This window comes from Trichomycterus rosablanca, chromosome 23 (genome assembly GCF_030014385.1).
Source record: "Trichomycterus rosablanca isolate fTriRos1 chromosome 23, fTriRos1.hap1, whole genome shotgun sequence".
Lineage (NCBI taxonomy): Eukaryota > Metazoa > Chordata > Actinopteri > Siluriformes > Trichomycteridae > Trichomycterus > Trichomycterus rosablanca.
In genome coordinates this window covers 17,915,051-17,941,776 of record NC_086010.1, presented here as the reverse complement: position 1 = coordinate 17,941,776, position 26,726 = coordinate 17,915,051, and the positions used below count along the sequence as shown (strand labels likewise).

Sequence of the window (26,726 nt, the reverse complement as noted above, 5' to 3'; positions counted from 1 at the left end):
ATGGGTGGATTGTGGTGCCTATAGCAATGTTTCTTTTATGATTATGTTTCAAAATATTACAAACATTTTAGCCAAGTTTATTCACTCATTTATTTTCAGTAACGTCATCAGGGTACGACGGCATCCAAAAAACGCTCGGCACAAGGCGGGAATGTTCTTTGGGCGGTTGGAGGAAAGTAAAGAACCTGGAGGAAATGAAAGATTAACTGGGGGCAAGGATCAAACCCGATTTCCGAGGACCCATGTTGCTGTGCTGCAGGTGCTATAAAAAGCTGATTCTCAGAAATACGTTCGCTATAAACACCAGACGTCTTTGAACCATTATAGAAAGTTTTCAGCACAAGTTCCCTTTTCTCCAGAAGAAGGTGGAAAACTACTTTCTGTTTACCAGAGATGTGAAAGCAACCGTGCTTCTGCTGAATAAAAAAATGGTGTTTAAGATAAAATGAGACGTCGAGAACACAATTCACAGCAATACAACGATACAATGCTCTTATTACGGGTGATTAACACACACACATACACACATGCATGCTGTTACATGATCTATTTATAACGCAGCTCACACAGTAGACAACAGAAAATGACTTAAAATGAATTTTTAAAACAGCAACGTTATAAAATCATTCACCCATTCATCACACTGTGTAGAAGTAAAAGAGAAAGTGTTTCTGTTATTAATCAGGTTTTTAATCCCATAAAGCCTGAGAAATGTCTGAGAAACGCTTGAGAATCATCTGACAAACACTGGGGAAACGTGTGAGAACACATGAGAAATGACAGGTAAACACCTAGCGTTTGAGAGATGCCTGAAAAACGTTTAAGACGCTGCTCAGGTGGCGCAGCGGTAAAAAGACACGCTGCAACCAGGGCTGGATTCTGAGTACCTCGTGTCGAATCCAGCTCTGCCTCACAGGTTCGAGGCCGGGCGGCTGTATGAGCAACGATTGGCCGGTTGCTCAGTTGGGGGGGTGGGACAAAGAACCGGACGTGGGTCTCTCTCTGTCAGAGTGCGATTACGACCTCTGCCGGCTGATTAGAGGCGCCTGCACAGAGATGAGGAAGAGTGCCCTTAGGGTGCGTCTCTCCGCATGCAACGCTGAGTGGCGCCAAACTCATCAATGTGCAAGTGACAAAAATGCATCCGGCTGCTGCCCATGTTTCGGAGGGGATATGGGTTCGCTTCGATCTCCTCGGTCAGGGCGGGGTTCGGCATAGACAGAGAGGAAGCACGATGCAAATTGAACAATTGGATGCGCTAAAGGGGGAGAAAAAAAAACTTTCAAGACGCCTAAAAACGTCTGAGAAACACCTACGAAACTGACCTGAATAACCTAATAAACACCTGAGAGAAACTCCATTCCTTTACATTCATGCAACAGGAAATGACTCATGAACATCTGAGCAGTCAGAAGTTTACACACCTGTACTGAATGTCCTCAGATTTTTGCAACTCTTCCTGTACGTCAAACAAGCTTTACATTGTCACATGAATGAAGGCTGCCATGAAAAGCAGCAGCTGAAAAAATCAGTTCAAAAAAAAAAAAGAAAAAGCAGCAGCTGGTCTAAAAGTGCCGTCACTAAGCTCAGCCGAAGTTTGCTTCTGATCGTTAATCCACATTTCTGCATGTTTTTGGAGGAAAGAAAAACGGACTCTGAGTTCTCCGGGCCTAGAACAAAAAGGACCATCCAGAATGGTATCATCAAAAGGTGCAAAACTCAACATTTTTTATGGTAAGGGGTGCATCAGTGCCCATGGCATGGGTGACTTTTTGGTCTTGTATCAAGCATAAATGGCCAAACATTTGACCTTCAACACTTAGCATCCTGAGTTCCCAAACCAATAACAAGAGTAATTAATAGAAAAGGTGATGGAACACGGGGGGGTAAACGTTCACAAAAAAACTTTTCATCAACTCTTTAAGGGGTCAGGAGAATGAACAAATTAGATTTTTGTTGTTTTCTAGAAATAGGGTTTGTACTATTTATAATACTATAAAACGAATCAATGTTTTTACTTGTATTTATTTACATTTTACACTTTCCTCCTGCTAGCCCTGAGCAGTATGGTTGGCCAGCAGACCAGTACTGATATACTCATCGAGATCCAGGCCAGCACATGGTGTGTGGGCCGGTGTGAGATGCCTTATTATAGAGGAAGGGTGTGTGGTAACTCCTGTCTAAATGACTCATTACTGAAGCTTTTAGACTCAGAGATAATACAGCAGAGACTGCAACAAGGGCCAAAGGTTCAGCAATGCATTTACAGTTCCTGCTAAGTACAGTCCTAAAACCGAGGTCTTTTAGTTGAACATAAACAGAGCCGAAACCAAACGCTGACACAGCTGAGGAAAACGAACAGACGGGTCCAATGGAAAGAATCCACCATTTAACGGACAGCGTGTCAAAACCCCTGTTCTGTGAGAACAACACGAAGACAAAAGAGCTAACTGGAAGTCCTTGGATAAAATGAGAAAACAACCCATCCCGTTACTGCAACATTAACTCCTTTCGGGGGTTAATGACTCATGAAGTCCAAGTCGAGCTTCATCCATCACTCAGACTGTCCAGGCAAATACAATCTGCTACAGACTAACATCACTGACTCAAATAACACAAACATGGAAGTGCAACTGTAATAGTGTAATAATGTACAAATATTGTTGCAATTCTATTGCAAAGCTTAATTGGGCCTGTAATGATTCATTGATTCAATGATCATTGTTTCACAACTTACCTAAACAGGCCGCAATTAATTCGGTTTATGGATTGGCAAGCACGACATTCATTAGCCCTAACATTTATTATTTCTATGCCCCTGGATTGCACTTTATGGTCATTATTAGCCTTCGTTTGTTCACAGTCAAGCAAGCTTTACATTGGCACATACATGTAAACGCTGCCCCTGCTCCAAAATCTGCACCTTTTCACCTCAACATAGGTTTGCTAAAGCAGGAACAGGATAAAGCAAGGAACAGGAATGCAGGGACTTCCTACTTGTCAAGCAGAATCAAGCTTATGAGGACATGAAGCTTACTTGATTGTGGACAGTCACCCATTTTCCAGCAGCTTCTACTTCATTACGGACCCCATTTTTTTTTTCTTACATGTGGCAAAAAAACTTGTCTTTTTATATGGGCACAGAGAAGTCACCAGATGCAGTCGATCATAATAAATAACAATGAATTTTGAAGTCATGTCACAAGGTTGAATGATATTTAAGGATTTTTTACAGCACTTAATTCATAATACAAGTTTTTGTATGCATGCTGCTCTTTATTGCAACTTTCATAACAATAAACCTTTAAAAGAATGGACTTTTGGCATTTTGTCAAATATTAAAGCTGTATTACTGACTGATTTTCAGGATATATCTTCTAACACTAAGTCTTAACTGTACAATAAAGCTGTGCAAAGTAGGATATAGTGGAGCAATTTCATGTACACATTTTTCCACTAATAAGAAATGATTACTGTTTATTTTTCATCCTGTTATTCCACGTTGACTTGCAATGCAATTCAGCTGAAACTACTATATCACATCCGGTCAACAACCAGTTGAATTAAACTTTTGAGCAAATTCTGTTATTACAGATGTTATTACACATGAATTTCCAACGTGTAACAGTAATGAACTGTATGCAACATTTACATTCGGACATTTCCTCAGTTGTTCAACATCACTGCTTCATTTCCATCATGCATTTAGAATTTATAGGCTGGTCCTGCCATGACACCAAAACTGCAACTGTGTTTTTTTGACATGCACAGTTAACACACCACCGCTCAGCTGAAACGCACTTTTGCGCAACACTGCGCGTATTTCCAAATGCCCACTTGCAACTTACCTCAAGTGTCTGTTTTCATTCTGCTGTAATGCAGTAATGAAGAGGAAAAAACAGCAGAAGAAATCAGTTCTCAGAGTGAAATGCAGAGTACAGGAAAAGATCCGGAAACTGTGCGCACTTTTGAGAAGCTCTTCATACATCCAACCTTCACAGATCTGGAATTTCAGCCTTGCTTTATCCAGGTCAGTAATCCAGTGTGAAAGTCTGATTCGTTTTAGACAATGACAATGTGCGCGGAGTGTGAAAACTTTATCCTGTCGCTCCGACTACACCGTTCACACTGAATGTTTTCCACCAGAGCAGCGAGTCTGACGTAAGCAATAACGAGAAAGACAGGAAACCGGGTTCAATCCCGAATCTGTCCTTGTAGTAATAAGAAGTGCACTAGATAGGGTGTACATGCTATCATCTACAGCACTATATGTAGTAGACGTGTGTGAGTGAGATGGAATGATTTGGAACCGAGCCTCTGACGCGCTTACTGCTGACAGTTAAACTTGGGTGTGTTTGGCGCCCCCTGCAGGATGTACGTGCAAACGACTGTCAGACGGTTCAGTTCCTGACAGTCATTGTACAGCTTGGTTCTGGTCGAGGTGGATCCTGAGCCATTTGGAAACGCTGGATGACAGTCAGTTACACACTCCAGACATCCCAAGTTGCAAAAACTCATTTCAGGGAGGTACCCGGACCTCGACCCCGACCCCCCAAACCCCCCAAAAAAGCTAAAAAAAAAAAAACTCTCGCACACACCAAAGGATTATGGGTGATAACAGAACTTTTAGGAGCTGCTAACTGAGCTACTAAGCTAACTGTTCGCGTCACAAACACATCAATGTGTACTACATAGTGCACTAGATAGTGTGATAGATTTATAGATGATAAATAGATTTATGTTCCCTTCATAGTGCACTAGATTGTGTATTAGAAAATAATTTATGTTCCTTACTTAGTGCACTAGATGGTGTACTAGATAATAAGACTTATGTTTCTTACATAATGCTTTAGGTAGTGTATAAGTTAACGGATTTAGGTTCCTACATAGTGCACTAGATAGTATTTTAGATATGAATTTATGTTCCCTACACAGTGCACTAGATTGTATATCAGATCACGGATTTATGTTCCCTACATAGTGCACTAGATAGTGTATTAGATAACGCATTCATGTTCCCTACATAGTGCACTAGAAAGTATAACTAGATGATGATTTGTGTTCCTTACATAGTGCACTAGATAGTGCATTACATAATTAATTATGTTCCCTACATAGTGCACTAAATTGTATATCAGATAGCGGATTTATGTCCCCTACATAGTGCACTAGATAGTGTATTAAATAATTAATTATATTCACTACATAGTGCACTAGATAGTGTATTAAATAATTAATTATATCCACTACATAGTGCACTAGATAGTGTATTAAATAATTAATTATGTTCCCTACATAGTGCACTAAATTGTATATCAGATAACGGATTTATGTCCCCTACATAGTGCACTAGATAGTGTATTAAATAATTAATTATGTTACCTACATAGTGCACTAGATAGTGTATTAAATAATTAATTATGTTACCTACATAGTGCACTAGATAGTGTATTAAATAATTAATTATGTTCCCTACATAGTGCACTAAATTGTATATCAGATAACGGATTTATGTCCCCTACATAGTGCACTAGATAGTGTATTAAATAATTAATTATGTCTTCTACACAGTGCACTAGATAGTGTATTAAATAATTAATTATATTCACTACATAGTGCACTAAATTGTATATCAGATAACGGATTTATGTCCCCTACATAGTGCACTAGATAGTGTATTAAATAATTATTTATGTCCCCTACATAGTGCACTAGATAGTGTATTAAATAATTAATTATGTCCCCTACATAGTGCACTAGATAGTATATTAAATAATTATTTATGTCCCCTACATAGTGCACTAGATAGTGTATTAAATAATTAATTATGTCCCCTACATAGTGCACTAAATTGTATATCAGATAACGGATTTATGTCCCCTACATAGTGCACTAGATAGTGTATTAAATAATTATTTATGTCCCCTACATAGTGCACTAGATAGTGTATTAAATAATTAATTATGTCCTCTACATAGTGCACTAGATAGTATATCAGATAACGGATTTATGTCCCCTACATAGTGCACTAGATAGTGTATTAAATAATTATTTATGTCCCCTACATAGTGCACTAGATAGTGTATTAAATAATTAATTATGTCCCCTACATAGTGCACTAAATTGTATATCAGATAACGGATTTATGTCCCCTACATAGTGCACTAGATAGTATATTAAATAATTAATTATGTTCCCTACATAGTGCACTAAATTGTATATCAGATAACGGATTTATGTCCCCTACATAGTGCACTAGATAGTGTATTAAATAATTAATTATGCTCCCTACATAGTGCACTAAATTGTATATCAGTTTCACTATGTAGCGTCAACCTACATAGTGAAACACATCAAAATACGTACAAACAGGAGCCTTAAAGTGAGATTTGAACCCAGATTGTGAAATGTAAAGACCCTATTGCTGTGTGGCACCAAGAATACCTGCTGTTGTGCCATGTTGGTGTGTTTGTGACGAGATTTAAAACCTTTTTCCGTTAAAAAAATCCTAAGAACCCAAAACCCGAGGTGTACGGAATACTGTGACTTCGTGACGGTTGGAAACTGACGGTTTACTCACGATCCTCCTGTAGAATTTCCCCGCTCGGTACTTTTATTTTGAAGCGCGGTGAGTAGTTCTAGTCAGTACGGCTCTCTGGTGAGGAAGTGAGTGTAGACTGGAGGATAAAGTACACTTTTGTAGCTGAGCTGAGGTGTTTTTTAGGCTCCATGTTTCTCGCCTCTCCTCAGCGAACATGAACAGACTCAAACTGGTTTCCCGCCACCTGACTCCGTCTCGCGCCGAGCTGAGCACCTGCGGCGCGAGAGCGGCAGCGCGAGCCGCACCTGATCCTGACGAGGTGTTGATAGTGCACGGACTGCGCACTCCTATCGGCAGAGCCAAGAGGGGGTCGTTTAAGGTGGGTTTGGACTGTGCTTGTGGGAATTTGTGCCCATTCTGTGATATTACTGGTCCTGTACTTTAACTGTTGAGCTGGCTCTTTCTTCCCTCAGAGATCAATAGAGCTGCGTATCAACAGTGCCAGCTTGTGTGGTGGAACTTGAGCCAGTGACCTTACCCACATTCCTACCCACCCAACCACTTGTTTTCATATCTGCCCACTTATTTTTCTATATTTCTCCCAACCTGACCACTCATTTTCATATCTGCCCACTTAAACTATCTATATTTGTACCCACCTAACCACTCGTTTTCATATTTCATATTATGCCACATACCAGTATGATTAAGTGCTCCTGTCTGACCTTTGCCCTGATCGTGCCATGTCCTGTAGGACACGACCCCAGATGAGCTGCTGAGTGCGGTGATGAGCTCAGTATTGAAGGATGTTGGTCTGTCTCCGGATAAACTGGGAGACACCTGCGTTGGTGAGTCTCAACACATACAAGACCAAGACCACACATATCCTTTGCTTGGTCTATACATGTGTTGTCCTTTAGTTACCAGCAAGCATAATTTTACACTATTATAAACACCTTACACTTATTTATTTGTGTAATTATTCAGTCAGCCAGTCATGTGACGATGCATGACACCATTCGGACACAAGTCAAAAGCTTTAGTTAATGTTTACATCAAATATCCGCATGTGGAACGAAATTAAGTGATCCAGGTGTCAGAAATTTGTAATCTGAGATTTCATGTACATCAGAATGCTTCACAAACAAATAAAAACATCTAGTGAGTGGCAGTTCTTTAGGCCTAAACCACTGGCCAGATTGTAGTGTTGGAATACGGCCTAAAGAGCATGACTCCACTGACACTGCCCCCTCCGACGAATGCATCTTTTCATCTGCACGAGGCGAGTTCATATGCGGATCAGCTTTGTGTACGGAGAGACACACCCTGATCCATGCATTATTTCTCGACTCAATCAGCCAGCAGAAGTCGCAACTGCATCAGTTATGAGGAGCCCTGGTCCGGCTTCCCACCCTGTACGAACGACGAGCCAATCGTCCGTCATGTAGCCGCCCAGCCTGCCGGACGGCAGAGCTGAGATTCGAATCGATGTGTTCGAAATCTCGGCTCTGGTGTGCTAGCGTGTTACTGCAGTGGTTACATTTTCATCCTAGTGATATGGGTGTGCAAAATCTTGGTCCTAAAATAAATAAAATGATGTTTTATGAAATGTGTTACTTTTACTTAAGCTGACATAGTGAAATACCATGTTTAGTTTAACGATCTGAACGGTCTGACAAATATGTAGAAACAGATTAGCCCAGGGTAAACGAATTATATGAACAAAATAAAAAAAACCTGAATGCTCCTACGATCCCAATAGTGTGATTTATTTTTATTTGTAACAGGTAACGTGTTACAGCCGGGCGCTGGAGCTGTGATGGCCAGGATTGCACAGTTCCTCAGGTGAAATAATTCACATCTCACACTCAGACATTTATGTTGCACATAACAGTAATATTAATAAATCCTTCATTCACAGTGGCTTTCCAGAAACGGTGCCTGTGTGTACGGTAAACCGTCAGTGTTCATCTGGGCTGCAGGCTCTGTTTAACATCGCAGGTACGAAAGAATTCAGCTCCAAAGCACAAGCGCATTTAAAGACTGTTGCCTTCTAATAGTGAGTGAATCTGGTATTGGTTTAAAATCAGTTTTCTCTACTTTTTAGGTGGAATTAGGAACGGCTCCTATGATTTGGGCCTTGCGTGTGGGTTAGTATTTGTTTTATTTGCACATTTTAAATAAAGTCGCACATTTTTAAAGGGAGTCGGGGAGTTTTCTGTGTGTACGTTTGGAAATATTTGTGGTAAATGTGCGTCCAACTTAATATTTCATATAATCAGTACATTAATAGAACATGAATAATTGGATACCGTTGTGAGAATGCATAAATGTAAACTGTATTATGCTTACTGGGGCTTTTGTGTGTGCAGGGTGGAGAGCATGTCCCTGCGTGCTGTGGGAAACTCGGGTGATCTGAGCTCCAGACTGATGGACAGTGAGAAGGCCAGGGAGTGTCTCATTCCTATGGGGTACAACACTTCACCTAACCTACATCTGAATGTTCTGTTAACACTGAATTAAAGAGTTTTCACTGTTGCGCTTGTGCAGAATCACCTCGGAGAATGTAGCAGAGAGATTCGGGGTCTCCAGAGAGAAGCAGGACTCTTTCGCGTGCAGCTCTCAGCACAAGTATGATCTCAGCAGTGTATTTTTTATACACAGAGGGGTGACAAATCCAGTCTAATAATGAGCTTTTTTTTAAAAAGTCACTTAGATCTTTTCCACTTGTACACACTTCCATGAATCTCATTTTGTCAAGTCTCTTTTATATTGTAAAGAAATGGACACTGACCTTATCTAAGGCTAACACTCTAAGAGACACTCTTTAGGGGTTTTCCAGGACCTTTTGTGCCATCCTGGTTGAGTTGTTGCTTTACCATTGGAAAGATATTAACAGGCTGGCCACTCCTGGGTAGATTTATTACTGTTTTGGGTTTCCAGTGTAGATCAATGTACCTGAATTATGTTCTTTTCTGTTCAGGGCAGCTCACGCTCAGAAGCAGGGGCTGTTTGAGGCAGAGATTGTTCCAGTCACCACTAAGTTTGTGGATGAGAACGGCACCGAGCGTACCATAACCGTCACCAAGGACGACGGCATTCGTCCAGGCACCACAGTGGCCGGCCTGGCAAAACTGCGCCCGGCGTTCAAGGAAGATGGCAGCACCACAGCAGGTGTGAAAAATTATTTAGAGATATCAGGTTATTTAGTGTTGCTTATATTTAATCATTAGTATTTTTTCCTGTATGTTTGCATGTGTAGGAAATGCCAGTCAGGTGAGTGATGGAGCAGCGGCCGTGCTCCTGGGTCGCAGATCTACAGTGGAGGCTCTTGGTTTGCCTGTACTGGGGATTCTGAGAGCTGCTGCTGTGGTTGGAGTTCCCCCAGATGTGATGGGCATTGGGCCAGCGTATGCCATCCCAGCAGCGCTGGAGAAAGCAGGTAGGAGGGCCAGCCTATACACCACCCTATACACATTAGCTTCCAAAGCACTGTTCACATTACAAGCCTTACTGATCAGTTACATTCACATTTATTTCATTTAGCAATGTGACTGAGTGCAATGCAAGCATCTGAAGCCTTGCTCAGAGGTCCAACAGTGGCAAATTGGTGGTGTTCAGGTGGTGGTAAAACATAAAAATGAAACTTTTTTTGCCTCTTCACCGTACAGGTTTGACTGTTGATGATGTTGATGTCTATGAGATCAACGAGGCCTTTGCTAGTCAGGTAAGCAGACTTTATAATATCTTATATGTTTTAATTTAAAAACAAAACATCAACAATAAATACACCTGGTGGCTGTTAGTTTTACTCTTTTTGTTTTGTTCTTTATGCTTGAAAACCACAGGCTGTTTACTGTGTTGAGAAACTGGGTATTCCGCTGGAGAAAGTGAACCCCAACGGCGGTGCCATTGCCCTCGGTCACCCGCTGGGCTGCACAGGGGCCCGTCAGGTCGTCACCTTACTAAACGAACTCAAGCGCAGAGGAAAGAGGTGAATATACTGTTTGGCACATACTGGCTTGAGAATGACATAAAAGGACGTATACCTGAGCACTGCTGTCCGTTTTTTGTGTTTTCAGAGCGTTTGGTGTGGTGTCCATGTGTATCGGGACTGGTATGGGAGCAGCTGCAGTGTTCGAATATCCCGGGCCGTGAGGACAGCATTCAGCTTTGGTTCAGTGATCATGAGCATGTGGAAATCCACTAACTTTAATTAAACACTAATATGATGATGCGGATCCTAATTAATACAGTTACACTACTGTAATAGACTGAACATTACTGAGAGATTTAGTCTCTAAATGAAATGTGATCTGTATGTATTTCTAATTTTACATTAAAATACCATTTTCCACTGACACTGTACTGGTGCCTTGGTGCATCTGGAACTGTTCTTCACGTTTGTATTATTAAAAAGACCGCAAAATCTGTTTCAGGCAATGGTGGCATCATGTTGTCATCATGACAATAAAAGAAACCTGAACAGTGGTTTAAAGAAAGCACTGGTAAGTTATTAGGTACGTGTGGTCTGTAGTGGGCAGCAATACACTAAAAACTGATGGCACAGTGGTATTATGCTAGCTCATTACAGCAAGGATCCAAGGTTCTATCAGCCGGTCAGGCATCTATGCGAAGGCCCAGCAATATATTGAAAAAAATTTTGCCCCCAAACTGAACCAAATTACATTTCTCATGTTGTTTTCTGCATTATACATGACGTGTACTACACTGCCACTAGGTGTCCCTGTGGTTGTGTCTGTGTGATCAGGATCTGGTTCCCCAAACAAGCACCGACACAATGTCTGTGGAAAATCGGTACCTAGAATGTGCCTTGTCTTTTATAGAAATAATATTTAAAATATTATCTTGTATTACTGGATGACTAACTTAAATTCTTAAATTTTACTGAAATTGATGCTAGTTTCTGCTTTGTAATGGGATTCTTTCAGCTGCCAAGGATTCATTAAGAGTCTATGCCAGGGCGGTTAAGTGGGTCCTGTACACAGACCACAGAGGTGTTCATGGTGTTCATGGTCCTGGATTCGAAACATGTTAGAGGTCATTGTCTCTAGGAGTTTTGCACGTTCTTCTCAAATCTGTGTATGTTTCATCCGGGTACTCTTTCTCAGAAACAAAGAAGCCGATTGGCTTCTCGACACTGTGATTGTGTTAGTGCCCTGTCTCTGCCGGTGGAGCCGAATCCCACTATGATCCATGTAGTGCACAGTAAAATGTTAGAACATTTAACATATTAAACTGCATATTAAAACGATTGTGTCACAACCATTATTAAAATTCTGATCTATAATATCTAATTTGGCTTTTTAAACATAAAAAGCCACACATCTATAGTAACTAATCAGTCTCTGGTCTTTATATGATGGATAAACAGCTTTTTGCAAATAAATAAGAATAAAAAACAATACAATACAATTACAAACTGTGTTTCTTTTAGTTATTGGGTTGAATATCTCTCATCTAAGGATCCTGTGCCCTGAAGCCTCACTGTAAGGCAGGGCTCTCCCAGAATTCCCTGAATGGTGATCATGGCGTGGAACGACCTCTGGTCACTGCAAGAGACAGAAATGAGCTTAGGAATGTTTTTCTCTTGGTAGAATTGACAATCCCATATGAGCATATTTAGACCTTCAGTACTATAGTAGCCTTGCAGGGCCAGAGTTTTTACCAGTGATATTATAAGTCTGGAGAAATATGAGAGAATTGTGACTTGAAGGTGAGTACTAGCTCAAAAGGTGTTATTAATGATTGTTATAATAACACACTATACTGTAGATACTTACATTTGTAGTACAGTTACAAAACTTAAAATTCTGATATTGGCAGTACCGTGGTGTGAAGCTGATCTCTAGAGTTTGTTTACAGGAGTAGACAGGATACTCCGCTGGTTTTAGAAGCCCACACTCCGGAGTGACTCCAAACACATTGCTGTCCTCCTCAGCATCTAGCCAACAACAATGATGTAACACAAAGTTACACATGCTGAATATTACTATGTTGATTTTTAAAAAACAGACATGGTGTTGCATTTTGTACCAATAATTGCTGTCCAGAAACTGCTCGACCCCCCACAGTTGGAGAGGTGCACTTCTTGGACTCTGGTCTGACCTACATAGCAGGTTCCAAAATCTAAAGTGTTACAGGAGAGTTGCAGGGTGGATAGTGCCAGGTGGGCACATAAGGGTACAGTCTAAAAAACAAGCAAACAGAAACATTGGCCACTTTTTTCTTATATAGCCCCCGGTCAGTGTGGCTCAAAACAGCTGCAGGTGTGTGTTACCTGTACAGAGCCGTTACTGTACTGAATGCTGAGACTCTGCTCAAATCGGAGTCGCCTCTCTCCTTTCTCGCTGCATATGAGAATCGTGCTGGGTGGGCTTTCCTCACCCGGCTGGTTCTGACACGTCAACAGGGAGGCTGAAAGGTGAAAGGCCACCTTCACCTGTCAAAGGAACCAAATCTTAGTGTACGTTTATTCCTACCAGCAGTGAACATACCATCTGTAGTGTGTGTGCATGGTAACAGACCTGTAAGTTGCGTTTGGGCTGCAGCAGCAGTGTGTTTTTGCTCTTTACCGGTCGTGGCCGGCTGGCTACATGCGACGGCGATTCAGAGCTAGCGATTTTGCGTGTGTCCTGTAGTACCGAAAACGGCTGCTGTGTGTTCAGTGTGAAACTCAGGGGAACATCAGTGTTGTTGATCAGCTGCAGCGTCCGCACTGTGAGCGACTCCTAAAACAGAAACACACCGAACAGTGTTTCTTTTTTATTATAGAGGAACAGAAAGGTACCAGAAGCACATTTGTAGGTGATAGCTACATTGTTGGCACCTGCTTGAGTGTGTGGTTATCAATTAAGTCACTGGCATTAGTCTGAAACTCCAGAATATCTTCATCCTCGTCCAGCTGAACTGTAAGACTACACACACATACATACATACAAAAGCTACATCACACTGTAGTGAATAAAGAGTGATTATGAGACTGGAAAGGACGGAAGGGGAACTGGAAATGTTGGGGTGGAGGTCAAGGTGACTCCCTCTTTGTGCTGAGCAGTCAAACCCTCTCTTATTTATTTGTTTATGCAAACAAAAAAGTGACCGCTGCACCACCCGAGCGCCCATTAAACAGTAACTGTGCAGTTTGTTCCCTGTATGGAATTTAGGATCTTCTCATTTAGTCAGGAGGGTGTCCAAATGTTTGCACCCACCAAACAACACTTATGTGCTCATCACTTAAGTACTCGTATGTGTACGCATGAGTATGCGTTGTTTAAGTGACTCACGTTGCTGGTTTAACATGCGCCAGAAGGTCCAGTCTCAGAGGTTCCAGCTCATAACCCTGAGCTCTCCACACGTTACCCTGAAGGTCTGTAGGCACCTGGACGTCCGTAATAACAGACATTTGCGGTGAACTGCACTGAACAGGTAAACAAATGAGTCTGAGGGCAGTGAGTTACCTTTGAGTCCAGTGACATGTAGCCTAGAGCGTAACCCACACAGGAGTAGCTGCTGGCTGGATCAGACAGTGTAAGAGGGGTGAAAGAAACACTGATGGTGCTGAAACCCCCTGCTGGAATCACCTTAAATTATATAAAATACTGTATAAAATTTTATTAAACACTCTAGCCACTCTTTCACATTAATGAATAAAAAGCAGACACAAATGAGCAAGGAAACACATACTATCTGCTGTGGAGTGATGCAGTATGGGTAATCTGATGTATGTCCCTCATGGGGCTGGATAAAAACAGTACACAGTTTCCTTGCTGGAGACAAAGGAACTTGACTTCCTCTCTCCTCCTCATCATCAAACTGTTCTTCATCACAATCCTGGACACATCATTCAAAACCAAACATTTACATTCAAGATATGACTGGACTAGTAATCAGAAGGTTGCTGGTTTAGGCCTGACTACAGCCAGACTGCCACTGTCGGACCCCTGAGCAAGGCTCTTAACCCTCAATTATTTGGACTGTATTGTCCCGATTGTAAGTTGCTTCGGATAAAAGCATCTGCTAAACGCTTTAAACGTAAACATGGACATGGAAATAACCTCAGGGTACACTTCACACCCGCATACCATGCAAATGAAAACACAGTATTCTAAAACCGTTTGCTTACTGATTTGGTTGTCAGTGAGGAGCTGCTTCCATCTGAGCTGGGAGTTTGGCTTTGATCCCACGTAGAAGAGAACGCAGTGCGGTCTAGACCGCCGACGATCTCGTTACCATCAGTGTCCTTCAGAGGAAATGGGTCACCGTATGCCACCATCAAATCTATTAACTTGCTGTCCTCACTCTCCTTGTTGTAGGTCAGCCAGTCCATACGGATGTCTAACCCAGATAACAAGCGCTTACTGTCAGTCAAGTAGCAGATACATTTTATAGCCTGTATGTGGACACCCCTTCTAAGTAAGTAAGCAACTCCAATGGCACAGAGCCCTGGAAAGTTGTGAGAGGGAGAAACTTTAGAGTAATGCACATGTTTTTGGAACAGGATGGCCAACAAATTCATAATGTGGTCTGATAAGGTGTCCACATACTTTTGGCCATGTAGCATAGTGTCAGAAATAAAAAGAACAATGTAAAATTAGGTAATATTAGAAATGTAATATTAGAAATGTAATATTAGTTCCCACCACAAGGACTGGTGTTATTCAAACGAAGTGATCGTGAGACTGTATCCCCTCCCGAAACATGAGTTCCAAACCTGTAAATAAGTTAACTAGTGAGCATTTATAGAGTATAGACCTTAATAAAGTATCATCTGCAACAATACAAATGCATGTAATTCTATATAATACATCATTTAGACCAGAAATGATCACCGTATGACTGGTCCTTGGTTCTGATTATCAGGCTGTGGTCCAGTCATCTGGAAGTATACAGGGCAGCCTCTTACAGATAATCTCATTAAAATGAGCTCAGGATCCAAATCACCAACCTACAAAACAGAGCTACATTTACTACACATTACACAACGTCTATTAAAAAGCAACAGCCAGGATTATATTTAATGCACGTACCATACAGATGAGGTGGTCTTGATAGTCGCCCCACATGTTGTTAAAAGCAGTTATGGTAATAGTTGCCGTTTCAAATGGCCCAAGCGTCCCATTCTGAGGTTCGACGAAAAATGCTGCTCCCTTTCCATGAGCAAGAAGACCACGAACGAAATCTCAACCAGAGGACAAACAAGAAATAATACTAATTCTACAGTATATATGATATGTATAAACATTTAAACATTTAAATCTGAAATAAATTGTATGTAAATTTTTGACTTTGGCTGTACCTTCATATTCCTTCTCCTTCATCTTTTTGGCTTGCATTTCATGAACTGGTGTCCTCACATAATCACCCCTTAAAATAAAAAAAGATTATTGTCAACAAATAGTCAAACAGTCTTCTGTACAGTACTTAATAATACATTGACATGAAATGACAGAAAAAAGTCATTCTACCTGGATTGAGTCTTTCTGGAAGATTGTAAAAGACGGTGTCCAGTAAATACCTTCACCTCCATGGTAAAGGGGGCTGGAATTGCGGTGTGATTAGTTATGAGCAGCTGTCTGATTGTTGATATTCCAATAAGAACTGGCTCATATTCAGTAAAGTCCAGAATAGTTGGCTGCTCATTGACATCATCTACTGTAGCACTAAAACACAATAAAGAAAGCTCTTAAATAAGAAGTTTAAAGCACATAAGCTGAGGGGGCACAGATTCAGGAAGGATAAAATAGCGAAACAGTGATCAATGGGCCTTCAGAGTTAGAATAAAAAAAACCTCTAAATTTTCCATTCTTGAAAAGTACCGTTCTGTGTTGTTCTGAGGCAAAGAGTAGGACACGCTGAGGCTTTTTGCTTTGCAGTGGAAGCCCAGTACAAGAGGTTTCTCCACTCCTTCCACCTGACACACTGCAGCTACTTCAGTCAGTTCCTCCTGTATACAATGTACATAGAAATAGATTCACCACATTCATAGATACGATAGTCTGTACAAATCAACTATAGATGTATATGTCAGGGAGGATCACACAAACACCCAGGACCTAACTGGACGAGGACCCCTCGTACTCTGTTTTATTTACAATTTTAAGCCATTTATAATACAGTGTACAGTCGTATATACTGTATGTTGACATCTCTCCTATTTATTTTATTATAAAAATACATTGTGCTTTTAATTTTGTTTAAAGATGCCCCTTATCTGCTCCAGCATAACTTTGTTCCCTGTGCACAAAAGTAGGTTTAATGAAGATGACTTTTATTCATTTTTAGATGAGTTTTCTTGACTATATGATAAACCTCATACTATTTTAAATGCACCTGAAACAATCACCGAGCACTACAGGTGCTTTGCATCGTGTGACATTAATTATTTTACATATTGTATACTTCTTTGGAGGTGGGGTGTGTCAAACGTGCTGAAAATACTTGCATCGGTGTGTGCAGTGAAGGAAACACTGATTTCCATCTGTGCATTGGGACCCAGAGTACCAGATGAAGGACTGAAACTGGCAGAGCAGAGATGAGACTGGGGACCTTGGATCTGTGAGGAAGAGCTGCACGGTCAGTCAGGCAGAAGAAGGACAGAAACTTGAATACCATTTATGTGGGATTATTGATCTGACACATTACACTACTGTACATTTCCCCTTAGTGTGAGTGAGTGAGTGAGTGAGTGAGGGAGGGAGGGAGAGTGTATTCCTGCATCTTAGCACAGCCAGTCTACTGATACTGATGTGCAAAACAAAGGAGACTAAAGAAGAAACTGGTTCTGCCAGGTAAGTCAGAATTCCCACCTTCCTCCATGTGAAGTGTGCTGGCAGTAGAGTCTGGTTTAACAGAACCGTTTTGCCAGTCTGAGCGACTCCTACATACAGATCATCCAGTTCCATCCGGCAGCTCAGCAAACACACCTGAGGAGACTGTACCTCTGCTCTCACAGGCAGAAGACTGAGAAGAACACACACGTACACAAAAACTGATAAGTCAGCAGAAAATCTGTTAGGTTGGATGCACTAGACACATTTCAGGGTTGATGTTTTTCCTTACCATCCGGTGCCATTTGGCACGGTGAGCTGTAGCACAGACTCAAAGCTCTGACAGCTCACAGCTCTGAAGATCACCTTCACGCTGCAGGAAGCTCCAGGAGGCAAAACACCCTGACTCGGCTCTACCCTTACCTACACACAAACAATACACACGTGCAGCATTGTGCGTCACTTCAAATCTGAAGTTGTGATGGCGCAGTGAGGCGTGATATAAGTGTTTACCTGATTTATTGCAGGGTCACTGGGCAGCTCTTTCAAAATCCAGCAAGCCTCTAAAGGGCTGCTGTTGATAATCTGCAGGCTGGAACAGACCTCTTGACCCAGCTCCAACAGCCCCAAGTCCAAACTGGGTACATTGACACTCAGGTTCGGTCCCTGACATGCACAACAAAATGACTAGTCCAAGACTTAAGATGAAAGGAATGACTACTTGTATAGTGGATTAAAAGGAGAGTGATTTGAAGAGAACATAACCTCCCTTTACCTTAAATGTGGCATCAATGGCGAGACCTACAGGGTGTGAGCGGTGCTGAACGTGACATTGAAGGGTCGTGGTTAAGTGGCCTGGTTGACTTCCAGTCAACATCAGATCCACGTCAAAACATTCATTGGTTTCTGCAGGTGAGAAAACACTTCAGCTAACACTGGTACAGATAAATATAATAATATATCACATGATAAATAAAAAATCTCAGCTCTATTGCTCACATTTCATTTGATCATTACACATATTATGGAACACAAGACTCCTGTCAGATTGCAAAATGAAGGAAAAACAACGAATTAAATGCTTTGGCGTGTTTGTAATTTGTAATACATGCTTTTACCTATTTCCCCTGATGAAGGCTCCACCTCAATAATGTCATTGATGCGCTCCCACTGAAAACGAACTGCTGACCTGCTGTGATTCCACATCTGTAACAGCCACAGACGTTAGCTTATAAAGAAAGATTAGCTTATGCGCACCAAAAAGTATGAATAAGCCACTTTAAACTCTGTAACCCCTTCAGCAGTGTATTACCCTGAAGCTCTTGCGGATGGTGGTGTGTATGTAGGTCTCTCCTGGAATGAAGAGGGCATACGGCTCCAGTAAGATCTTATACGGTTCTGTTGTTCCTTTTACCTCAATCTCCATCACAATCACGTCTCCGACCTGGGGTAGCAAGTCCTGCTGACTGAACCAATCCAAAAGTACCGAATATTTAAGTTACAGCAGACCTCAGAATGTTCAGAGAGAGATTTCAGATTTCAACATTAGTCTTACCAACTTTCAGTCATTTTCTGCAGATCTGGGACGTCCCTTATGACCAGATGACATACACTATGATAGTCTTTTAACTAAGAGAGAAAGAAAAGTCAGTGCACATTATTAATTTCATCTTTCATCTTCCCGACTGAGGTTTATAAATAAATTCAGCATTTATTAATGTGTGTGTACGTCGATGTACTTCCTGTGGATGGTATGTAAGCAGGAACACATGCTCCTGTGTAGGAGCCAGTAGGCCGACAGCAGGACTGACGGTGAAGGTGTCGTCAGTGTCAACGTGATGATGGATGCAGGATGGGTCTGGAGTCTCTTCAGGCGGCAGACACTGCAGGTTGGGCTTCACAATCTGCCAGTGGAACGGCAGCTCCAGATGTCTGCATCACACCAGATTAACTCAAAGACTGTAAATACATGTTATTAGCTACTATTTACCAAGTGTGATAAGATCGATGTTGTGCTTACGTATTGTTCTTGATGACCATTTTCCTGTGTTGTATGGAATGCGGGTTGGTTGGTTCAAATCGCACAAAATGATCAGCAGTCAGGTCGCGTACTTCCCCAAGAACAGGCAGATTCTCACCATCCTCTAATGCCACCAGCTCCAGCATGACAAGCTGCCCCTTGCCTGCCATTTATACAATATACAAAAGCAAATGTTTCAATGGTTTCAGTAAAAAACACATCCCCATAAGAAAACACACTACAGTCCACCACAAATGTGTAGACAGTTTGCAGACTCTTTACCTTGGATGGTAAAATCCTTGACCTGGCAGTTGTCACAGATGATGGTGAAGCTCTGATTATAGATCTCAGCAGCAGTGGGGAAGAAAACAACCTGAACAGCATTACAAAACAGCTTTAATTAAAATGAGGTTTGTAAATGCCACATGCTTTGTTAGTGGTATTTAAAATCTTATTAAAATATTTGATTGTTAGAAGCAATAACAAGCTGAGTGATTTGTCTCTTACTTCAATGATTAAAGACTGGCCGGGAAGCAGGGAGAACAGAGACGGACTGATTGCAAATGGATGTTCCTCTGCAAAACTGGTCTTCACTACAGACTACGGAAGATGTAAACACACACAGCTGCTATGAAAAACAACAATTGTAGACTAAAAGAACCATTTCATGCTAATCAGGGAGAAATCTGGTGCATCTGTGGTGCTACTTTACCCGGAGGCTGGACGCAGGCCACTGTCTCTTGGGCATGATGCAGAACATTCCGGCACTCAGCCCATCGTTACGACACACCACGTCCATGAACTTCACCCCTCCAACCAGACAGTAGCCAAAATCCAGAACAGCGGGTACTGTGGCAGCCCAAGAAGACCAACATTTGTTATCACCACCTAGTAATAAGTGGTGCTGAAACCGAATAACTCTCTTTCACTGACTTACATGTGAGTACTGGTGGGGGTCTGTGGGCCTCCACTGGTATGATGAGAGGATATGATGATTGTGTCTCTACCACTAGAAAGTCTTCATAATCTGCCAGGGACTCGGGGGCAAACCGTACTGTGTACTGGCAACTCATGCCAGGAGCCACAATGCCACCCTCACCAGGGAACCTGCCTGTGGGATCACATGTCCATTAGCATCCATTTGGACAAGGGGTTTGTGTGTGTGTGTGTGTGTGTGTGTGTGTGTGTGTGTACATACACCTATACATACAGTACATACTGTACATACGTATATATATAGGTATAGATTTTGACTGTAGCAGGTGGTGCTATTCATCTGTAATACCTGATAACACTGGGCACAAAAAAGGCTGCCACAAAAACAAGTGTTTTTCCCTCTCATACCACCCCAAAGCATTTGCTTATTTACCATAACACATGTAACCCATAATTTACTGATTATGTAAGTTAGAAAGTCAAACGTTGTTAATTTATGCAAATAAATGAATGAAATGCTAATGCAGAGATACATAACGACACCGTAAGAAGAATCCTGACACTGTTTAATAGATGCTCACCCAGACCAACTGAGAAGTGAGGGGTGTTCGGGGGGATCACACGTACATGACGGCTTGCTGCGGTCACGTTCCTGAGCTCCACTGTGGACTGAAGGAGACAGAAAGCTTTTAATATAATAAGTGTGTTTATTCCATTGTGGAGTTCAATAAAATTATATAAACAGTATTAAAATCTTCCAGCTGTTTGGTCAAATTCAATGTTGTTGATTTTCACATCATCTATGTGAACTAACTAATATACTCTATTTTAATGTAATAAAAACATTAAAGTGCTATAACCTTTACACAGACCACAGTTCATGAACTGTAAGTAAACAGTACTGCATCATGTGTGTATGCAGCTGTGTGTGTGTACCTCATAGACGTGTCCAATTTGGTACTCAGTGAACAGGACCACGGGTGGATTGGCAATGAAAACTGGCATTGGTGCATCAGGACTGGTGCTGCAAACAGTCGAACAAACATTTCCAAATACAACAGAAGGATTTAATGTCCTGCGCAGGCAAACAGGTGCAATTACGTGACCACCTGAAACCCAAAACCCTCCTGCTATACAGACTAAATCAATAAGGTCAAACATCATGACTCACGAGAGCAGCTGGTTTTGTATTGTTGGAGAAGCTAATGGGGGAAAATACAATAGACAAAGTCAACATGTCAAAGTCAAATAAGTGATGTGTAAGCATTTCTCTAATGATGCACCTCAGTGTTAGAGTGAAGCTGCAGAATGAGGTGACTGTAATAATCTACATATTATTTAATAATGATTCTTATAGTGGATAATAGTGGACCAGGATCAAGTGGTTAATAAAAATGGAATGAAAATTAAATGAAATAATAATTATTATAATTATTATTATAACAGCTGTTATTATATTATGCCATATATTCCGTACTGAGTCTGTTCTGGTGAATCATGATGACCCAAGACCTTCCAGGTTAGAAACAAAGGTTGCACAGTTCTGGTGTTGCAAACTTCTGCAATGCAGCTCCGTTTTTTTTGATGTAGCTTCTCCTTTTTCAAAGTTTTACAGCCATCAAACCTGACTATCTGGATTATCGTATTCTGTAATATGAGTAGCTTGTTCCAATAGGTTGGACAGCTTTCTAATGAGCTTTAAGCAAACATTGCATTAAGAATCTGTACACTGAATTATCTTCAGGCATAATGTATAGCACAATGATCTACTGGTAAACAAATAAAGACAGTAAATAATGGAAAGATGTAGTGAGCATCATATAGCAATAACCGTGATCATATCCACAATGTCTTAATCAACAATATAAATGTATCTGAGGTTCAGAAGTAAGTGGGTAGATGTACAGTTTTTGTATTCTCTGTTTTTATAGATATGAATGGCTTTGTTTGAGAGACAGGGGGGTGGCCAAAGCCTTGTGACTGTTCGGCACAATAAATATAAACTCTTTATATACCTTCATCTACATGCCTACCTTTCTTTCCTGTCCTTCTTTGCTCTCTCCACCTTCTCCTCTGAAATGATGAGAGATTTGCCCCCACGTTGGTGACTGAGGGACTGAAAGTGAGGGTTGCGCAGGAAGTTCTGGCGTCCCTTAAACTTCTCCAGTGCAGCCCTGTCCTCTGGATTCAGCTTCTCCGTACACAAAGGTTTACGAACCTGGCATCCCTTCTAAAATACAAAATTAAAAGAAATATATTCATTTGATTAATTTCTTATGGATTGGCCACTGTTATACGGATTAAGGTTGCTGTAGAATAACCTGTGAGGAAGCACTCCTAACAGAGAAGGTATCATTTGATGAAGATAAAGTAAGCGTCCCCTCTGATTCCTCTAGTAGACTCTGCACTGTAAGCTCAGGCTGAGAAATCAGAGTGTACCCATCGTCCTTCAACTCTGTAGATATGTGCTGGTTGTAGGAAACTGTTGGCTGGGCAAAACCAGGCATAGATTTGCCTATGGAAAACATGGTGATAAAAACGAATCAAAAGAGTAAAATGTGAAATTGTAACCTAACAATTGCCAACATTCTTTTTTATAAGTCACATTCATGTTTAACTTTACCTTGTGGCGCTTTAGTAAGTGGAATTTGCTCTGGTCTGTAAACCTGAGGGCAGATGAGGTTGTGACTCCTGAGAAGTCCGTTGTCCACACACCACATAAACGCTGACTTCACTAAAAAGACACAAATAAAGAACAAATATTGGTAGTTAAAGTAGGTAAAATATGCAATCATACAGGAAAACTGATTAATAACGAAAGTTCTTGTCCTCTACAGATACCTGGAGGTAGACCAAGCTGATGGTAAGACTCTCCAAACTCCTCTAGGATATGAGCCTGTGCCCGCTCATCTGCAGCGCTGGCCTTCATACGGGCTTGAATAATGTGCCTCTCTAACATGTTAGCATTTTCAATCCGTCTCTTGTACTCCGAATGAACCTGAAAATGTAAACCAGCTTATTCAAGTTATTCAAGAAAGGACCAAAGAATCTGTGAGCAGGGGTGCAAGATGATGATTTAAATAATATTCATGTTCATTATGCCCAATATTTATGGCCATTACACTGTTCAGACCTGCAAGGAGGCACAGAATTATTGATATTTTGTATATAACATCATGTTATATATATTTCAAAGTATAGAAATATGGAACTATGGGTCAGATAACAAAAGATTTACTTATTTCTTCATGATAATAATTGATAATCAAAAAGATCATACAGAGATCTACATAGATACAAATGCAATGATTATGAATAGCATGTGTGGGGAATTAAAAGCACAACATTTAGCTGGTATAAACATTAAACATTATTGTCATTTTAAATAACTAGACCTGTTGAAGTTCCTCCACATATTTAGCATGATGGTCGTTTCCTCCTCTGCATGATTTGGTGAGACTGGCCACTGTGTCTTTTCCGATGACTTCTGTTGTATACAGGTCTTTAAACATACTCGCCAGCAAATGTGAAACATCCTGAGAACGTAAAAATAGTTTTATTTTAAAATGTTCATAATAATTGCACACATTTTAGTACATCTTAAATCTTGAGAACCAACAAATTGGAGTGATAGTGGCCTTTAAAAGGATCCAAGGATGGTTGGATAGATAGATGGATGGATGGATGGATGGATGGATGGATAGATGGAGATACTTTTTTGATCCTGAAGGACATTAATGTTAAAACATAACCAAATATTAGGTGTGTAGTGTGTCTATTTTCAACCAAGCAAATTTTGTTCCAATCATAGTCACAGAATAAGAACAGATGCAGAAATCATTAAAATTCCAAAAAGAACTGCAATGAAAATATATTGTATGACAAAGTGTATGGATTTAATATATATTTAATACTTGTAACTACTGAAATTCTACCTGAGTGTTATCTGAAGCAGGTTTGTGTCGGTTCATGCAGGGTTCGATCCCACCATCACACTTCACATCTGATTCCTCCTGCATCTCTCAGCTCAGTCACACTGCTAATGCTAACAAGCTAACTTAGAAAAAGACACACAAACTGCTTATAAACGCAAACTAATCGACTCACACCGAGAGTTTACGTGGCTACCTGACATTTACTAAGATTTTATACAAGCTGTATAGAAAGAAAACAGCTTAATAAATTTCATTTCTTGCTAAATGCCGTTAAGTTTTTCCCCTCAGTAGAAGCTACTTGTGTACTGTTACCATGGCAACAAAGAACCTCTCTTAAAGGGCCAGCGCGGCTGTTAAAGTGCCCATACTTGAAACTGTGTGCCTGGTGCATGCCAGGTAGGTAAATATTCCACATCCAGATTTGAAACCCAAATTTAATCCCCAATTTAAGAGACATGTCTCTCGAGTAAAAGACTACTAATCGTCCTTGGGAATGGGCACATAGCAACACTTGGCGCCAAATAAACAACGGCACGTCACCATCTAAGAGACGATGGTCACTTCCCTCAGTCGTTCCTTAGCCAAGTCATTGCACCATTCCAAATACTTCCCTACACCCCCATTACATATACTGTGTACAGTTTTTGCAGCTCTTAGGGGCAAAAAAGCACAATGCACAACAGAGAAAGAGAGTACCACTTGTTTACATGCTGTTGTAGCCTTCTAGTGGTCTCTTTAACTGGGAAATACCAGAGATGCTGGATGATACACACCAAACCTACCTTGGTGTAACAGCTGGTGACCGGAATGCCACACAAAAGCATAGGTCTTGGGGTCCTGGGTTAAATTCAAACATTTACTCACTTTCTGTGAAGTTTGGCATGTTCTAATCTTTTCTGTATGGCTGGAAAACCTAGATCAGCTATTCCTAATTGCCAAAGTACATGCGTGTTGTCCTGCTATTAACTGGCGCCCTGTTCAGGGAGTTTACTGGCCTTTTGCCAGGATAAAGTGGTAAATTAAAATTTAATGTGAATATTGGATTCAAAGTCACCTTTGGTGTCATTGTGACGTTGCTGTATATTAATCTCTAAGCTCTAAGCGCTGCCTTTTACTCTAATGTGTGTAATGGAATTGTCAGTGAGGCATTTTGTTTCAGACACTGTCTTTATTCTACATAAGAACCCATTCAGCTTTAGATTTACTACATTACTACATTGTTTGAACATTAGTCATGCACTTCACTTATGACATGCATGGGGAAGTTTAGCAGACTAATTGCAGATCTGCTGTCACTCATTCTTTTTTTACATGAACTGATTCTGTAGAGCGAAACTTAAGTGCCATGAGTGTAGTTCAATCAGTAACATTGTGGACTCGACGCTTCCTTAAAAAATGCATAGTAAATGTGTTGCTGTGTTACATAAATTCGTCCAGTGGTTGCATAATGATTTAGGTTTTTTTTTTAAATAGAAACACTGTTACCTTTGTCATTACACCAAACCCACCAAGCCAGTGTAAGAAGCTTGACTGGATCAACTGGTTGAGGAATGTGCCAAGGAGAGTTCCAGACAACATTCTTATGTATACTTAAAAAACACATTTTACAGAAATGATGTATGTAACCAATTTCAATGTGGTGAAAATTAACTGAAACAACAAAACAAAGCAAAATAAGCAAATGGTTCAAGGGGGCTTTAGAAATCACCACAGTCCCAAATAAGCAGTACTGATTTTGTGTGCAATCCATTCAAGCATACATATAGTAACTGGGTATGCTGAAACTGATTATGCTTGTGTAATGTATCATTTACGTTTTTAATAAATAGGAATGTGTGAAATGAAAGTCTATGTATGTACAGTAAAGAATAAATATTGAAACATCTAATCTAATCTTACTTCAGGTTTATCATTGGTCATTATATGAAAGGTGTTTTTGAGGTGGCACATGGTACAAGAAAGTGGGATGAATCTCTTCTACTGACCTCTATTAAATAGAAAATAATAAATCAATTATTTATGCAAACCCAACAATAACTATATAAAATATATTTTTTGTATAAAAACTATAAAATAAAATTATGAAAACAGATATTTTATATAAAAGATATGTAGATTTGCTTAAGATTTGTGGGTGTTTGCACATGTGCACATATTTTATTTAATAATGTATATATGAGGCGCTCAGATAGCACAGCAGTAAATTACACTGACCCACTACTGCTGGGATGCAGGGTTTGAAACCCGACTGGTGCTACTGGCTGCTTGGTTGTCTACAGTACATACAGACATGTTTGAGAGGGCTGGGACCCTGCAATGGATTGGCGTACTGCCCGGGGTTTGTTACTGCATTGCATTGCATGTATATATTAATATGTATTATTAAAATATTGTGCTATAAAAGAATGTAATGCAGGTTTGCTGGTTTGTTTTGTACTAATCCTGTAAAAAAAACTCTTTGAATTTTGATTTTAAACAATTTGAATTGGATTTGAATATAACTGTCA

At 40.6% G+C, this 26,726-nt stretch overlaps 3 protein-coding genes across 6 annotated transcripts in view; 1 reads left to right on the top strand and 2 right to left on the bottom strand.

Annotated features, from left to right (window-relative positions):
• The window catches only part of map3k22 (mitogen-activated protein kinase kinase kinase 22), a 36,814-nt gene extending 30,147 nt beyond the window's left edge, over window positions 1-6,667 (bottom strand). The window contains exon 1 of one of the 2 annotated variants that reach the window (XM_062985879.1): window positions 6,581-6,667. The gene's annotated coding sequence lies outside the window, so the exon portion shown is untranslated. Of the gene's footprint in view, window positions 1-3,848; window positions 4,111-6,580 lie in introns of those variants that run through there. The other variant, XM_062985878.1, reaches the window with a different exon arrangement.
• Window positions 6,668-6,670: 3 nt separating this feature from the next.
• Window positions 6,671-11,984, top strand: acaa1 (acetyl-CoA acyltransferase 1). Its single transcript, XM_062985880.1, has 12 exons — window positions 6,671-6,920; window positions 7,296-7,389; window positions 8,329-8,386; window positions 8,463-8,542; window positions 8,649-8,691; window positions 8,914-9,012; window positions 9,092-9,172; window positions 9,525-9,715; window positions 9,804-9,983; window positions 10,213-10,268; window positions 10,390-10,535; window positions 10,624-11,984. Exons 1-12 carry the CDS (start codon window positions 6,756-6,758, stop codon window positions 10,697-10,699), a joined length of 1,269 nt encoding a protein of 422 aa, XP_062841950.1. The 5' UTR covers window positions 6,671-6,755; the 3' UTR covers window positions 10,700-11,984.
• On the bottom strand, window positions 11,901-24,473 carry dlec1 (DLEC1 cilia and flagella associated protein). Of its 3 annotated transcripts, XM_062985875.1 has the most exons (38): window positions 24,220-24,452; window positions 23,680-23,820; window positions 23,126-23,282; window positions 22,908-23,018; window positions 22,606-22,799; window positions 22,318-22,514; window positions 21,221-21,308; window positions 20,866-20,953; window positions 20,286-20,459; window positions 20,061-20,197; window positions 19,856-19,948; window positions 19,631-19,721; window positions 19,349-19,511; window positions 19,068-19,260; window positions 18,884-18,957; window positions 18,641-18,794; window positions 18,447-18,534; window positions 18,104-18,234; window positions 17,842-17,994; window positions 17,621-17,751; window positions 17,368-17,521; window positions 17,004-17,114; window positions 16,378-16,505; window positions 16,027-16,221; window positions 15,858-15,925; window positions 15,589-15,740; window positions 15,391-15,506; window positions 15,202-15,272; window positions 14,685-14,896; window positions 14,246-14,392; window positions 14,020-14,142; window positions 13,846-13,940; window positions 13,392-13,479; window positions 13,090-13,293; window positions 12,843-13,004; window positions 12,599-12,752; window positions 12,392-12,506; window positions 11,901-12,114 (listed from the first exon to the last, which is right to left on the bottom strand). In XM_062985875.1, exons 1-38 carry the CDS (start codon window positions 24,301-24,303, stop codon window positions 12,000-12,002), a joined length of 5,052 nt encoding a protein of 1,683 aa, XP_062841945.1. In that variant the 5' UTR covers window positions 24,304-24,452; the 3' UTR covers window positions 11,901-11,999. The 3 variants fall into 3 exon arrangements, with proteins under 3 accessions (XP_062841945.1, XP_062841946.1, XP_062841947.1); XM_062985876.1 differs by lacking the exon at window positions 17,004-17,114; XM_062985877.1 differs by lacking the exons at window positions 11,901-12,114; window positions 12,392-12,506; window positions 12,599-12,752; ... (1 more) ...; window positions 13,090-13,293; window positions 13,392-13,479 and having other exon boundaries at window positions 13,857-13,940; window positions 14,020-14,132; window positions 24,220-24,473.
• Between the last annotated feature and the right edge of the window lie 2,253 nt (window positions 24,474-26,726).

Excerpts from the sequence above, each read along its gene's own strand:
- acaa1 (XM_062985880.1), top strand. The coding sequence starts at position 6,756 with ATGAACAGACTCAAACTGGTTTCCCGCCACCTGACTCCGTCTCGCGCC. Across the intron at positions 8,387-8,462 it reads AGGATTGCACAGTTCCTCAG|TGGCTTTCCAGAAACGGTGC; the intron begins GTGAAATAATTC and ends CTTCATTCACAG. Across the intron at positions 9,716-9,803 it reads AGATGGCAGCACCACAGCAG|GAAATGCCAGTCAGGTGAGT; the intron begins GTGTGAAAAATT and ends TTGCATGTGTAG.
- dlec1 (XM_062985875.1), bottom strand. The coding sequence starts at position 24,303 with ATGCAGGAGGAATCAGATGTGAAGTGTGATGGTGGGATCGAACCCTGC. Across the intron at positions 20,954-21,220 it reads AAATTGGACACGTCTATGAG|TCCACAGTGGAGCTCAGGAA; the intron begins GTACACACACAC and ends TGTCTCCTTCAG. Across the intron at positions 16,506-17,003 it reads CCTTCACTGCACACACCGAT|GAGGAACTGACTGAAGTAGC; the intron begins GCAAGTATTTTC and ends CATTGTATACAG.